General features: G+C 55.0%; 3 protein-coding genes across 3 annotated transcripts; 1 reads left to right on the forward strand and 2 right to left on the reverse strand.

Moving 5' to 3' along the window:
• Positions 1–1,104: 1,104 nt before the first annotated feature.
• On the reverse strand, positions 1,105–3,207 carry B0T26DRAFT_674734 (uncharacterized protein; the record flags this gene model as incomplete). The annotated part of the gene is made up of 4 exons (XM_060439745.1): positions 1,105–1,914; positions 2,235–2,346; positions 2,512–2,985; positions 3,200–3,207. 4 exons carry the CDS (start codon positions 3,205–3,207, stop codon positions 1,105–1,107), a joined length of 1,404 nt encoding a protein of 467 aa, XP_060299046.1.
• A 2,577-nt stretch (positions 3,208–5,784) lies between these two features.
• On the forward strand, positions 5,785–8,160 carry B0T26DRAFT_643758 (magnesium transporter NIPA-domain-containing protein; the record flags this gene model as incomplete). The annotated part of the gene is made up of 4 exons (XM_060437566.1): positions 5,785–6,074; positions 6,156–6,710; positions 6,786–7,624; positions 7,661–8,160. The coding sequence occupies 4 exons, from the start codon at positions 5,785–5,787 to the stop codon at positions 8,158–8,160; spliced, it is 2,184 nt and encodes a 727-aa protein (XP_060299047.1).
• Positions 8,161–11,085: 2,925 nt separating this feature from the next.
• On the reverse strand, positions 11,086–13,193 carry B0T26DRAFT_750435 (uncharacterized protein; the record flags this gene model as incomplete). Its single annotated transcript, XM_060445220.1, has 2 exons — positions 11,086–12,894; positions 13,002–13,193. The coding sequence occupies 2 exons, from the start codon at positions 13,191–13,193 to the stop codon at positions 11,086–11,088; spliced, it is 2,001 nt and encodes a 666-aa protein (XP_060299048.1).
• Positions 13,194–15,078: the final 1,885 nt, after the last annotated feature.

Consider the following 15,078-nt stretch of genomic DNA (forward strand, 5'->3'; position numbering starts at 1 on the left):
CAATCATGGCGAACTATCTTAGGTTTGCTGTTGGGCTGGTTTCTCGCCCTCTATCTCTTGGTGCACTTGCACGCCGGGGTTCTCTGCTGGATTGCTTTCCGGCTTGGAGTTTGAGCTTGAGCCTTCCAGAGACTGCAAAAGCAGGTACATGTCCAGTTCTGTCTCAAGCCCGTCGTCTCCCTGGCCTGGCGTAATGCCGTTTTTAGGCAACGGCTGCGACATGATGGTTGCTGCTCTCTAGTCTTTTGCTTTCTGATGGCTGTTGTTGGTTGTTCGAGGTTTGATGTGGTAAAGCGAGGTGCCCGCTGCTTGGGCCTTTGTGTAACCCTAACCCCAAACTGCCAACGGTAGCCCTCACCTCGCCGCCGTTACTGAGCCTCAAGCCACTGAGCTGATCGTTCCCTGCGCTCTCATCAACATACCCGACCCGACGGATAGATGTGGAGTCAAAGGAAAACATCAAATGAAACTTTACGAAAATAAAACGAATATGGATGGAACGATCACGCCCTATATCAGTTCGTCAAAATGATCTCTTATCAAGCATTACTAGGCTGGAATTCAACAGATATATAGCAAGAGAGCTCGAATATAGCTGCCCCCCTCCCGAAGAGATCACAATAAACATTGGGCAGCAATTATGAATGGGCCGTAAAACCGACTGATGAACTTTCTACCTCGCATACGGTCCCGTAGAAGCCTATCTCACTCAACAACTCCAGAAGTCGGCCCTTGAGTAGACGAAGCTAAACACTTTTCTCACTTAATCATGCTATATTTATCTAGGTCCTATAGATGGAGCAAAATGGGTATAAACACTCCTCAAGCCGAAGCTGCCACGCAGTTTATCTCGGCCTCTCTAGACCAAGACGAGCCTGCTTCAAACCCAATTCGGTTCGAAGGCTGTCAACGGCTCGGGCAGCCTTCCTGAACTTCACCAGCTGCATTAGTACAATGAATTCTCAACGTCAGCCCTATGTCTAAGTGTAGTTAGCGATGTGTGTTGGCGTGCATATTCAGCTCCTGCAACAAAATGCCTCTGCCAAGGAATCCTCCGCGATGCGAATGTCCGTGATTTGCTGCTTTGAGAAAGCTTTGATGTCATCAAAGACATCCTCGATGGGGGGGGGTGATATATGGAGGCGAGCTCGCCGCCTGCTGAGCCATGTGTCCTCTAGACAACAGCCCAACTGCTCTTCCGTCGGTGTCAAATACCACGGACCCCGAGTCACCCTTTTTGGCAAGCCAATGCTCGGCTGGGTTCGGGTAACCGATGTACAGGAACTCATTGGAAAGATATGGCCGATGCCGAGCATCCATATAGGCTTGGACGTGCGCGTCCTCTGCGAAGTTCACTTTGGGCTTGAGCCATGAAAATACGCCCCCTGTGGCGCCCGTGGTAGTGCCAAGCTTGAAGATCGGGTCCCCATTCGGGATAGATCGAAGGCTGCGGTTCGGTGGCTGCTTGAGAACTCCCCTGGCCCTTGGCTTGCTTGTAATATACCATTTCTTGTGCCAGTCTGCACGGGTAGGAAGGGGATTCTTCCCGATTCGAGCGACACCGGCGCCGGTAGGCTTGATCAGGGCCCAGTCCAGACGCCCGTCATTCGCTGTTCTGTGAGTGTACCCCGATGCGCAGTAGATGCTACCGAGGTGTTGCTCATTGTTATCGAAAAATCCCTTGATATTATTCAAGTGCTCGGCGGATTTGGGTGTATCAGGGTCATTGGGATTCTTCTCGATCTCCTCTGTCAAGACTTGGACGGCGAAGCAATGCTTTGCGCGTGTCGGGTGCTCAACTTCCGCCTTCTCCGAGGCAAGATTCGGGCCCATCCCCTTGAGATCAACCTTCCAGAGGTCCGAGTCTTTGACCGGATCGAGGGGGACCGGCTCGTTCTTGTCATTCTTGGCAAGCTAAAAGCCATCAAAGGCCGGGCGCACGACATGGTAGTTCGTCAGCGCGTACTTCGTCCACTGGGGTTCCTTTATAGTTTTCAATTCGATCCAACTTCCCAAGGTCCCAACACTAGGGCAGTGATACATATCGCCAGAATGACCAAGTTTGATGTAGCACTCAGATCCGATATCCTCCCCAAGCCCCACTAGTTTATTGTACTGCCGATCGGGGTTGTATCCGAGGTTAATATTGGTCTTCTCCTGCTCATCAGTCATGGGTCGATCGACCAAATGAAATTTCGCGTAGACTCGCCGGAGGTGTTTTGTTCCATATGAACGTAGAGGTTGTGGCCATAGCCGTTGAGAAGCTGTTGGATTTCACCCACGACAGGGGGCCATTTGCTCTCCTCGGATTCGTAGTCTACCGAGATATAGACCGTGAGAGGGTTTCTGTCGAAGTCCTCAGAGAAGCCCAATTTAAACAAGGCAATACTGGTGAGTCTTGACTTTGTCGCGGGGTAGGTATCGAGGATGTCAACGACCTTGTCCGCGATGTGCTACCAATCCTCGCATAAGGTCGTCGTGAGCTCACTCCCTAGAACAGGCGTGATGTACTTTGTGAGAGTGAGCTCCTCGGCGATCATTTCGACACTGATCACTATGTCTTCGAGGTCTCCGTCGCGTGTCGACAAGTCGACGAATTTCTTCGTGTTTCTCACAATCTTTTCCCAGATTGGGGGCGACGCCTCGCTCCACTTTGCCACGATCAGAATGGTAGGACGGCAGCTGTCAGACTCCGTAACGAAACGCCCAACGAGCTCGACACTCAAAGGCTCAACGCCTTCGGCTTTGGCAATGATCTCAGCCTGGCCTTGTAGAGAGGTGCCGAGAGCCTCCTGGACCAAGGTGCAGGCGGTGCTCCACCCGTTGAAGACCGGAAGGGGTTGCGGGGGCGGGGCGCCAACACGAAACTTGACATTGGAGATGAGGAAGGCCCCGGCATCGCTGGAGTCCGAGGATGAGTGCTCAGTATCGCGATACCTGGCTCTCTTGCGGCGCTCGAAGTCGGAAACATCAGGGCTTCCACAGCTCAATGATATTCAGGGGGTGAGACGAGGTGGAAGCCATTTTGGAAGGTGGATGGGATGACTGGAGGGATAATTGTGTAGAGAGATTTTATAGGAAAGACTTTTAGGAATCCTAAAATGGTTAGGGCATGGCTCGTCAAAGTTTAAGAGTCTCTTTGAACACCACAAGCCACTTTTTACACCTATGTTCGTGGCCAACAAAAAAAAAGGCACACCAAAACATGACCACCACCACTTTGAGCATCCACAATACAGCCAAATGTATGCCAAAATTGATAAAACTAAGTTCATTTTAATGCCCTGTTATAGCGCCTTCTAGCTCTATACATTTCTTGAAGATTTGAGGGATATTGTTAATCCATTTGTTGATTGTCTCCTGCTTGAGGGCCGCCCAACCCTCCTCGGCCAAGTCCCTAACAATCTCGTCGTCCCAACAAGGTCTTTTCTTTACGTATTGCTTTGGTGACTGCCAGGCTTTCTCGATGGGTGAAAAGTCAGGTGAACCGCTACAGTTGAAGTAGCTTTCGAGCCCATTTTCTTTCTTCCAAGTCCTAACGATATTATCCTTGCTTGTACTATGACCAGAGTCATTATCCTCCCCAAGTACGAAGTCCTGGCCTTGACGTAACCAGGGCAAGACGGTAGGCTCGAGGATATCGTCTCTATACACCCTCATACTCATCTTTCCATTCGTATTCCCAGGTACGTTATACCAGGTCAATTCTGACTTGAAGTTATGCCCAACTGCTGCCCAACAATGAAGCCGTTTGAGGTTCTTTTCAGCCGGTTGGTCCTTTTCAACCAAGCAGTCAGGGCAATAACGGTGCCCTTACTTTCTCAGTACGTGAACCTTCCCTTGAGGGTCCCAGCCAAAGTGGCATTTATCAGAAAAGCGAACCCTATACCAGTCTTTCGGTTTGGGATATTTTTCCAGCATCGTACGGGCGAAGTCAAGCCTTCTTTCTTTCAACCGAGGCGAGGCATATGTATTCTCGCAGGCGATACAAAAGCGGTAGTCGAGGGTCTTGAGCGCGCGGCGTACTGTCTCACCACTTATGTCGATATCGAGGCCGGCAGCCGCTGGAATGCCTGCCCAAGGAATAGTGCGACCGTCAAAGCCATTGCTCTCGATAAAGCGCTCAATTTGAGCCAAGGCTTCTGGCGATAGTTTCTTTTACCGACCGCGGGTTTCAGCGTACGTTGAGTAGAAGGACCAGTCATCGTCAGGGGGTTCGGCAAGCGCCCGCCAGCCAGATCGTCGGCTGGCGCCGTGGAAGCGAAATACATCGTTGTGGTGGTACAATATGCGATGTGTATCGAGAAAAGCGCATGTCCCACGAATACGCGCCTTCTTAGGCGTTGAATAATGCAACTGGCGACTCATTTGGGCTGTTTGGGGCTGTGTTTTGGTGGAATTATTGTCGTTGGAAGCATTTGGAAAATGGGCGATTGATGGTGATGTAAGATGTGGGTGGGGCTGTCACCAAAATCCTGCTTTTGGTGTCCTTTTTTTTTGTTGGCCACGAGGTAGCTTAATTGCAATGGCCCGCTTTTTGTGATGACTAAGGGCGCCCGCAGGCAAAGGCCAAGAAAAAGGTCTAAGAGCGTTATGTTCGGGTAGACATACATATTCAGCCACCATATAACTTGGTATTTTACAAAATATCTAAACCTCAACTACACATATTGGCCTTGCGCGGGGCATCCTCAGAGGCCAATTTTCTCTCCTACAACCTAACTTTTTCTTCCACCTATGCTGCAGGGCCGCCAAAACGGAAGAAAGACTTGAAAATAAGACTAAAAGCTGTGCCTACTCCCTACGCTCAACCCGCCGCCCTCTGTACGAAGTACTGTAACCTACCCCGGTCCTGTCATGTGCGGTAATTTTGTACTAGGTAGAAGGATTAACCGGAACTTCTAGAATGTCTTTGGATTAGTTTCGTTGATTCGAATTCTCAAAGAACAAACCAACAAGGCAGCCTACCTCAAGGCCTTCCTTTCTCCCCGTTCTTGTCACACTCGACGGGACTCTCTGCGAGTGCGACTGTGGAAGTGGAATCCGAATTGACCAATGCTCCTGGCCGGGCAGGCTTGGCCGCCAAGCGGGTGGATGGGCCGGTACTAGTCTGGATTGTGGATTTTGGATAGTGGATGATTGCTGCATGGGCCTTGGAGATATCCGACATGACGCGCGCCGAAAAAGACGGCGGCCTTGGGTCGTGACTAAAGCCAGCCAGCCAAACCCTGCCAATGACAGTCGTCGCTGATGTTCCCAATCCCAATCCCACGGCCACCGTACCGTCCATACTGTACCACCGGCCGGCGCCGCCACCTTACCTATTGCACGAAACCAACATTTGGCATCGAAACACCTGCCCAGGAATGGCGGCCTTGAATAAAATAGGTACCTAACTACCACGCCGTCCCGAGCCGGCGCTTTGCCTTGCCTCGCCTCGCCTCGCCTCGCCCAGCGTTCCACTTTTGTAAAGCCAAAAGGTCTCGTCGGGCACTGCCATTCCATCCGGCGTCATCAGCCCACCACCAACCTTATTTGCCAACTTTTGATTCCCAAAAGCAAAGTCGCACATCCCCGACAGCCCCGAAGACGACGACGACGACGACGACGACGACGACGACAACTCCCCCTTGAGCGCGCCTGCCCAGCTACAAAAGGTGCAGCTGCTCCGCCCATGACCCGCCATCCCGACGGGCGAGACGGCTATCGACCGAGACAGACGGGGGTTGAGGCAACATGCATTTTCCCGGGGCTGGATCAGCATTCCAGCCCTCCGACCACTTGATGCGCGACTTGGCCGACTGGCTACCCATCGCACTTACACCCTCCCATGGTGGCCACGGCGACAAAGAACTCCAGAACTGGTCGTCCCTGATTGGCATCATCACGGCCATCTGCGGCAACGTCCTGATTGCCCTCGCCCTTAATGTCCAGCGCTACGCCCACATCCGCCTGCATCGCCAGCGCGCCCAGGTCCGCGAGCGCGCCAGGCAGGCCCTGAAAAATGCAAAGTCGCAGGCCACCGCCGCTGCGGCTGCCTCTGGCTACGGCGCTGCGAGGACGAATAGCAGTTTGTTAGCTGCGAAAACTCCCCGTCCCCGCGACCCGCGCGACGACGAAGGCGATGACAACAACGAGCGCAATTATCGTAACAGTTGTCATGACGAATACCGTGGCGACTCGTTCGATGCCTCCGAGACAGACCCCCTTACCCCGTCCCCTCAATCGGCCGATCCGCACTGGGCCGGATACTTGGCAGACGAGGAGGAAGGCGATGGCAAGACCGAGGTCACGTCTACGTACCTCAAGTCGCCGTATTGGTGGCTCGGCCAGGTCTTGATCGGAGTCGGCGAGATGGGCAACTTCCTGGCCTACGGCTTCGCCCCGGCCTCCATCGTCAGCCCGCTCGGAGTCGTCGCCCTAGTCTCCAATTGCATCATCGCCCCGCTCTTCTTCAAGGAGGCGTTCCGTGCGCGAGACTTTTGGGGCGTCATCGTCGCCGTCATGGGCGCTGTCACCGTCGTCCTAAGCGCGAACCAGCAGGAAACAAAGCTAGGCCCCCACGAGGTGTGGGAAGCCATCACGACGCTCGAGTTCGAGGTCTACATGAGCGTGAGCATTGCCATGATTGTATTCTTAATGTGGCTAAGCCCGAGGTACGGGAACCGCACCATCCTAATCGACCTGGGTCTCGTCGGCCTCCTTGGTATGTAGCACCGAGTCCATCCGTGCCTCAGCCACCGCTTGCAGCTCCCGTGCTAACATGGCTTGACTGGAAAAGGCAGCTACACGGCGCTTGCGACCAAGGGCGTCTCCTCGATGCTGTCGTCGATGCTTCTCGGCGCATTTGCGACACCCGTGACCTATGTGCTCCTGCTCATTTTGATAGCTACGGCTGGGATGCAGATCCAGTACATTAACAAGGCGCTCCAGCGCTTCGATTCCACTCAAGTCATACCCATTCAGTTTGTGTTTTTTACCCTCTTTGTAATCATTGGCAGCGCTGTGCTCTACCGCGACTTTGAGCGCACAACGCGCAAACAGGCCGTCAAGTTTATCGGCGGCTGTCTGCTCACGTTCTTCGGCGTCTTTCTCATCACCAGCGGCCGGCCCCGCCCCGATGAGGAAGAGGACTCTCTCTCCGACGAGGAAGGCATCGAAGAGACTATTGGTCTTGCCGAACAGGGCCTAACGTCCCACCAGGCACCCCGCCACTCGTCTCGCCGAGATAGCGAGTCCGAGACGTCTCGGCGGTCGTCCAGGGCGTCACGCGTAAGCTTTAAGGAGGCGGCAGCTATAAACAAGCATCTGCCGGCACTGTCGGGCTCGGGCTTCCCAACGCTGAGGACACCCCTTTCAAGCACCTCGACTCCAAAACAACCGCTTGGCGGAGAGAATGGCGAAACCGCCCCATTCCTCGAGAACGCGTGGAAATGCAACCCGCCTGCTGCGCCAGGGCAGCACCAGCAGCATCCCGAGCTCGGATTGCATGCAACATCATCAGACACTGTTACAACCGTGTTGACTGCCCCTGTTTCGGACGGCGAGCTCGCACACCAGCCTAGTCTAGGTATACCATCACAGAACCAGCTACAAATACCAGCCATTATTACCACAGGCGGCGGTGGAACCAGTCCCACCCCGCAATCAGAGCGCCCAGTAACACCACGGGGCCCCTTGGCGCACCCGTCCCTACGTCCGCACTCACATCACTACGGTGGTACCATGATTTCACCGTCGCCGTTCTCGTCCACACTTAGCGCCGTCGTGGCCGATAAGCTCCTCGGGCACGATGGCGGCAGCCCCACGATGCGCAAAGTCCGGTCACGGCGAAGCAGGCCGGGCCTACGGAACAGCCTGTTCGTGCCGCAGGACGAGATCGAAGACGAGTACTACGATTATGAGGACCTGGAGGGCACCAGCGCCGTCGAGCGCCGGGCTTCCAATCGCTCCGATTCTTACGGGGACGGCGGCTGGACCGACGGCGAGGAGGCGGCCAAACGGGGGTTCCGCGGGCGCGCCAGGAGTTTAAGCCATACCCTCGGCGGGCTGTTTGGCGTCAAGCGGCCTAGGAGAGACGCCGCCCCGCTATTGGGAGATGGCGGCGCGGACGGCGAGCAGGCGGCGGACAACCAGGATAGTACCGAAGCTCGCCAGTGAGATAAGAGAAAGAGCACCCAGACACCATAAGCCCCTGTCAACCTATTCCACGTAAATAAGAAATGAGATAAAAGAAGTACGTGTACGAGTTTGTCGGCAGATTCTGCTCAAAGGATTCGCATGAAAAGGTTAAACAGACAGACGATTGCCTGGGGTCAGTCAGTCGTCGGATGGATGGATGGGGGTGGACGAGAGGGAGGTTGGGTTTCCATTTGACGAGGGAGCGCATCGCATCGCACCGCATTGGATAAGGAGTTTTCTGTTTGGCTTTGAACATCTACCGCGACTCTCTCCATCTTGTAATTAATACCCCCCTAACTACCTGTTGCGCACCTACCTATTAATTTATTTGCGGATTACCTGCCATTGTCGTGCTGTTGGTGCATTTTCGTTCTATAGGTGGTGATGGTAGTAAAGTGAACTAGGAGGGGATTTAGGGGCGTGGTTTGCACATATTCTCTAAAGGCTGACCCCTTTTGTTCAGGGGTTTAATCCTTTTTTTCTCTCTTGTTTCTTCTTTTGGGGGGAGGCCTTTCTTGGGCCTGGTGCTGCCTGGACTGGAAGGCGAATTAGGCACACTGCAAGAACGAGGCTGTTTCAACGAGCGCCGTCGGTCACGATGATGATTCCTCGTTGGGCGAGGTTTTTGCGCGACTCTGCGGCTGGAGCCTGCATTCTGGAAGGAAAGCTATCGATTGAGCCTCAGGAACAGCACAGCCCTGAGAGGGAGAAGCAGAGCAGGCGCGGCCAGGCGAGACCACCCACAGTAGTACTGTTCATGTTTGCGAAGAATCACATCCTAGGTAACCCGGAGGGAGGTCAAGTTGGCCTGGAGGCGCGAAAACGAGTCACGGGCAGTTCATGGCTGCCGCAGACGACACGCTCTATGCTTTCTGAGGTGCAGCTAATCATGACTCTGATCATCCGAAGGCAGACTTACCGAGCCATCTCACCTAGGACGCTCAACCGGCTCATCACAGCATTTCCCAATCTCGAAGCCGTTGTTCATGAAACGTGGCACGGTGTCACGCCTGTGCTGCAGCGGGCCATTGAGGCAAGCTACATCAAGGCGATTCAGTCCCTTCCACGCAATCGGAAGCTCAAGCACATGACGCTGTTTCAGAGCTTTTCCAACTCGCTGAGCCCTGACCGCCCCAGTCACAGGTGGAGGACGGAAGACGGGAAACACTTGTAGGCCCTCGGCCGGACCTTGGCCTAATCCACCTGATTGCTCGGGGTCGAGGTCTTCTCGGCCGCCTTCGTCATCGAGGCCCAGAATTTCTTGGAAAAACCTCAAGTGTGGGATAGTCTACGGATTCTGTACTACGGAAAGCGCCGCGAAAACGCTCGACTCGAGCTGAGGTGCAACGTGGAGTCGGTGGCGGGACGCGACTTGTCCCCCGAGGTTGTCTCGATTTGGAGCCAAATTCCGGGACAGGCGCGGAACCCGCTCCTCGGCGAATTATTAGAGGCCAGAAGGTACGTGGGCCAGGTATCCGGGGAATCTATCAAAACGTATACTGCGGCCGTGGAGCTGCTGGAAAAGCTCTCCCAACCTGTCGTGCACCCCATCACGGCACGCCAGCTGATTGCAGAAGAGAGTTACTTCCTTCTCGTGACCAATGGGGACCAAACAGAGTATTGATCTGCGCTGTGCGCGGTTTCTATATAGATTATAATTAATTAGGACAGATAGCGGGAAATAAACATGGAAGTCAATATAATTGACCTATTGACCAGGATGAAGAAGACGAAAAGTTCAGGGCTTGGGCAGTGTTTCCCGTTACCTCCTTCCAACCTACTCACTATTATTAATCTCAGTAGGCTCAGACCCTCCAAGCGGCTTGGGTTGGCTCATGATTGATCCTTCGCCGCGGGATGCCCGGTTGGCTGGGGGTGTTTGTGTTCGCAGCATCTCAGTTCCATTTGGACATGCTAGGGTCTGTTGCCCGAATGCATCGAGGGTGATCCGATCATGTTAAAGCGTCTGAGGTGCGGTAGACACAATGTCGTCTGGAATTGACCCACTTTTCATGGAATTGGACAGGCCCTGGTTGACATGCCTCTGAGCTTCCTTCATTCTTTGTTATTTCCTTCATTCTTGACTCGGAATGTCTTCATTTCATTCGGAATGCCCTCTTTCGGGCTGATTACAACGCCTCCCTTACCTTCTCTTCACGAGTATAAGGAAGCGTTCTTTTCTGTACTTTTAGACCTATTAAGCAGACAATTCAATGCGCTGTCAACTTCGATCGCGTACAACAAACAATTTAGATTGAGTTGGTAACATCTATGAATTTTCCTAATTACCAAATAATTACTGCCTAGTTCAGTTTCGATCCCACAACAGCCAGTAAATAAGGTAAGGTAGTACGAATGAAATACCTCCAAAGTTCCAAAATCTGCACTGCCGCGAGTAGGTAACTTAATTAATCCGACGTAACCATGACCATAACCATAAGCACAAACACAAAGCCCACGCACGCCTCGCGAGTCGGTCAGTCGGGTAGGTTGGTTAGGTAGTATTCAACCAATCACAATTGACGCAGTCAATTACAACCTTGTAGGTCTCGACAACTCTCTCCAGAAATCAAAACTCACACACAACATATCCCACAAGCCAAAAATCAAACAAAATCCCTCGTATATATAATTTAATTCCATGACACACACAACTCTAGCATGTAAGGTAAGTATTACTTTGGTATATGGCAAGTAACTCAGGCAAGGTAAGGACAAGGTCGGGTAAGTAGTACAGATTCGCCGGGCCCCAGACAGATGAAAGTGAGATAGAAAGAGAAACAACACATGCAGCCATCCAAATCAAACCCAATCCCTCCCCCCACAACTTCCAAGTTGATACGCCAAACGAAAGACACAACACGCTAAATGGCTGATTTCCACTAAACAAAACAAAGGCACACTTCAGCAGCTCTCGCTCCGCCTGTGCTTCTCGAGCTGGCGGCTGACCTCAAACATACTCTCGGGCCACCAGTCGTGCTCCTTGTTCCACAGGCTGTTGGGCCAGGGGGCGCGCCTGCGGAAGGAGACGATGCGGCCGAGCTCCCAGGCGCCGACGCAGCCGATCCACCAGACGTTGTCGAGCAGGATGACGAGGACGAGCCAGTGGGCAAAGATGTCGATGGCCAGCTGGTGGGCGATGCTGGGCTCGGGCATGGTGGACGGGGAGGGCGAGCTCCAGGGCGGCGTGTCGCTGGGCCCGTTACCCGGGGGCGCCTCGGTCTGGATGATGAGGTTGAGCATGTCGGCGACCAGGTTCATGTAGCGCGTGGGGACCTTGTGGATGAAGGCGACGATCGTGCGCCTCGGCAGCCGCGACGGGATCATGGAGATGATGCTGGCCGTGTACCGCCGCAGCCACGGCTGCACCTCGGACAGGCGGCCGACGGGGTCGATGTCGACCTCGAAGGAGAGCTGGCCGTGGCCCGGCGTGCTCGGCCGCGAGTCGCCGACGGCAAAGGCGTCGGTGACGGCGTTGCTGAACAGGCCCAGCGCGACGAAGCACGCCTGGAGCTGGGGGCTCATCTGCGCCGTCCGCGTCCTCCTCGGGTCGTCGTGGTCGGCCAGCACCTCGTCGCAGCTCATCTCGGCCATGGCCACATCCCTGGCTTTTTCGGTGAGCTTTGCCAGCGCTGAGCTGACCGTGGCGGCCAAGATGGGGCCCATGACGTGGTTCGTGGGGATTGTGATCTGCTCGACGCGCGTCGACACGCGGTATTCGTACTGCAGCTGGAAGCCGCCGCAGGTCATGGGGTCGACGGGCGAGTGGGCGGGGCTGTACTGGGCGGCGTCCTCGGAGCCAGACGTGTTGTTGAGGAGGCCAAAGTAGGCCAAATCGACGGCTCGGTAGAGGCTGATCCATTGGGGGTATTTGGGCATGAAGTCGGACATGACTGGCGGGTCGTCGATGGTTGCCGTCTTGGCGAGCCAGATGCGGACGACGTGACTGGCGGATCCGTACATGCCCATCATGGCCGCGTTGGCAAGGACGTGGTCGTAGTGCTTGGCCTCGCGGAGGTCTGTTTGAATTTCGTGCATCGATTCCATGTGGTATCGGTGTGCGAAGAACAGGAGCTCGAGGATCTGGGCGCGGTCCTGGCGCGACACAGATGGCTGGTTGGTGGTGTCATGGCATTTGCATATGGCGGCCAGGGCCAGCACCGACCTCATCAGCGGCTTGCTCTCGCAGGCCAGGTTCGGGATGCCGATCTGCAGCGTGTACTGATCGTCTTCGTCGACGGTCAAGTCCCTGCTCGTATGCTCGAGGTAGTGCTTGAGCAGCTCAAACTCGACCGGGGTGAGGGTCTGGGCGACCTGCGACCGCAGGGGTGACTCGGGTCTTCGGCCATATCTAGACGGCGGCGGGACGGGGGACTGGGCCGGAGGAGGGATGGACAGCACCGACGATGGGCTGAGGGGGACGGTGGACGAGTGACTGGAACCTTCGGGGCTGGCGGCCGAAGCTCCAGCTCCAGCATCGGCGGTCCGTTTTGGTATCGGGGCGGTTGTTGTTGATGCCCTCGAGCTTGTTGTCGCTCTCGGGAAGACCTGGTATTGGAGGAGGAGGGGATCTATCGGCTCGGTCCAGCAGTAGTCGTCCGGGGTGAGGAAGCTGGGTTGCTTTTTCGGGTATTGGCAAGTCAGGTTCATCTTGATGCATCGCGAACACCGTGGCGAGAGCTCGTCGCACTGCCAGCCATGGATGGTTAGGATCTAGACGCCGAGTAGGAGCTCTAAAGGACAGACAGGACGAAATGAAGATGGAAAAGGGCCAATTGATGGAATGTATCGGTAATTAGCTATTTCTAGAAACCACATACCTTGATCCTGCGCTCCTTGCACCGTGTGCAGCCATAGCGAGACTTTCGGTGCGGCCTTCGCGTCTTGTGGTCGGTCCCGGACCCAGCTCCGAGCTGTGCTCCAGGTCCGGACCCAACTCCGGACGCAGTGGCACTTGCAGTGGGTGTGTTAGTCCCACTTTTGGCGGGGGCCGAGTCCGATGTTTCGTCCATGTTGTGCAGTGAAGCGTAAAAGTGTCAAAGTGGTTGACCCAAGAGCGTAAAGAGCTTAGGAATCACAAGACAGCAACAGACACGCTCGCACTCTTGTCGCAGCATTGCTCGGTCACCAGCGGAATCTCCCAAGAGGCCATCTTAATACGCATCCCGTACGGGGCCTGCGACTGTTTTCAAGTTATTTCGCCTTGTCCGTGTTAGTCATCTTGGCCGTGCTGCACAGCAGGGGGTCATGGGGAAATGGGGAATGAATGCTTGAGTGGGGAGGGGGGGGAGGGCCTTTCTTCGAGAGCACAGCCTTCTGAATTTGGAATTGGTGCCCTTGAATGTCGCTTCGTGACTGATTCCAAAAATCGTGGTAAAAACACAGTGCCTTACGTCATGAGTGCTGCGCCATTGGGCTGCATCGATTGGGATGGCCGTCTTGGCGTCGAGTAGGTACTTTTTAACAGACCGCCATTTGCGGCAAATAGCGTTGGGTTATCCAAACCTCAGCCCCACTGTCTTTGTAATCTCCTCTGGGGGGGTTATTATCTCCGCTTGGTCCGCTTGTTTCCTCTCCAGCATGACTCGGCCATCGGGGCCCCTCCACATGCTGCTGCACCGGCCACCGACGGTCCTCTGCAGGGGCCCCTAGAGGCCGTGAAATGTCGCTTCCCTCCTAGTGCACCGGTCCCAGATCACAGAAGTAGAGTGATAAAGTGACAACGAGCGGCGGCGGCACCAGGCCCGGCCCCAGTGTTTGTCCCAGTCCCAGTGGCAGGTGCCATGTCCACCCATCCTTGCCTGCCGGGAACCACGGATCGGTCCTGCGTGGTGCTTTGTGCTTTGCAAATGCTTTGGCAAATGGCAACGGATCACGGATCGCATTCCTACGAAGTAAGGTTTGCATCCATGTACGGTATGTACCTTGCCTGAGGTAATCCCCATTAGACTCTCTGTATGCCATCCCATTCCATCCCATGCCACCCATGTGCACATGCATCGATCGGTACGTACAGCACCGAGCACTGCGTACTGCTTCGGATCCCTCCTCTGGGTCCGTCCAATACCTCAGGTTGGGCTGGGGTCTCAGACGCGCCGCCGCCCACTCATCCAGTCTCGACGACCTTGTTTCACGCGCCCCCCTATACACACGGCACGCAGGCTCCTTTACTAAGGATACGGACCCGGCTCCGCAGCGTCGCGTGGTGAGTGGCACCACCGCCGCAGACAGCGGGGTCGACAACGGCGTACTGTAACGGCCTGACGGCGTCGAGAGGCGCGGCCGCCCCTTTCCTTCCCTCTCGAGCGAAGGAAGAACGCCATGCACCGCCAGCACTTGCCCCCAAGGTTGAGGCTTGAGCAGACATACGCCCGTCAGACTTAGGAGCCGCTGGCACACACCTCATGGACCTAGGTAGCTCGTCCTCACACGACCTGAGGTGATTCCACGCGTGCCCAGCGCCCTGCAAGGCCAGCGCTAGTGTGCTAGCGTGCTAGCTCGCCCACTTCAGTGCCAGGTCCACTTTGCAGATACTGTCTCGACAGGGCCTAGTCCAGGGCTTTTCCCCCCGGATGAGGGAATGGAACCATCCATGTCCCTCATCCGTAGGTTGCCCGTCCACCCACCCACCCACCTCATGCACGATCCAATCCATCCCGCCAGAGAGGAAAGAGAGATCGGCTTGGGTTTTCGTGTATGTATGGCGGTGGCTAAAGCGTTTCTTAATTTGGGCATCTTTCCCCCCAACGTTCCCTCGCGCTCGCCGTCGGCCCTACCGTCCCATTCGCCGGTATTCCCTAGCTTGCTAGCTGCCTGCCTAGGATGGATAAGCTACAACACTACTACTAGTACTCCATGCCAGAGCGCCAGGTCTGACTAAGGGACAAGCTTGACCCG

The sequence above is a fragment of the Lasiosphaeria miniovina genome (assembly GCF_030549165.1).
Source record: "Lasiosphaeria miniovina strain SMH2392-1A chromosome Unknown B0T26scaffold_3, whole genome shotgun sequence".
NCBI lineage: Eukaryota > Fungi > Ascomycota > Sordariomycetes > Sordariales > Lasiosphaeriaceae > Lasiosphaeria > Lasiosphaeria miniovina.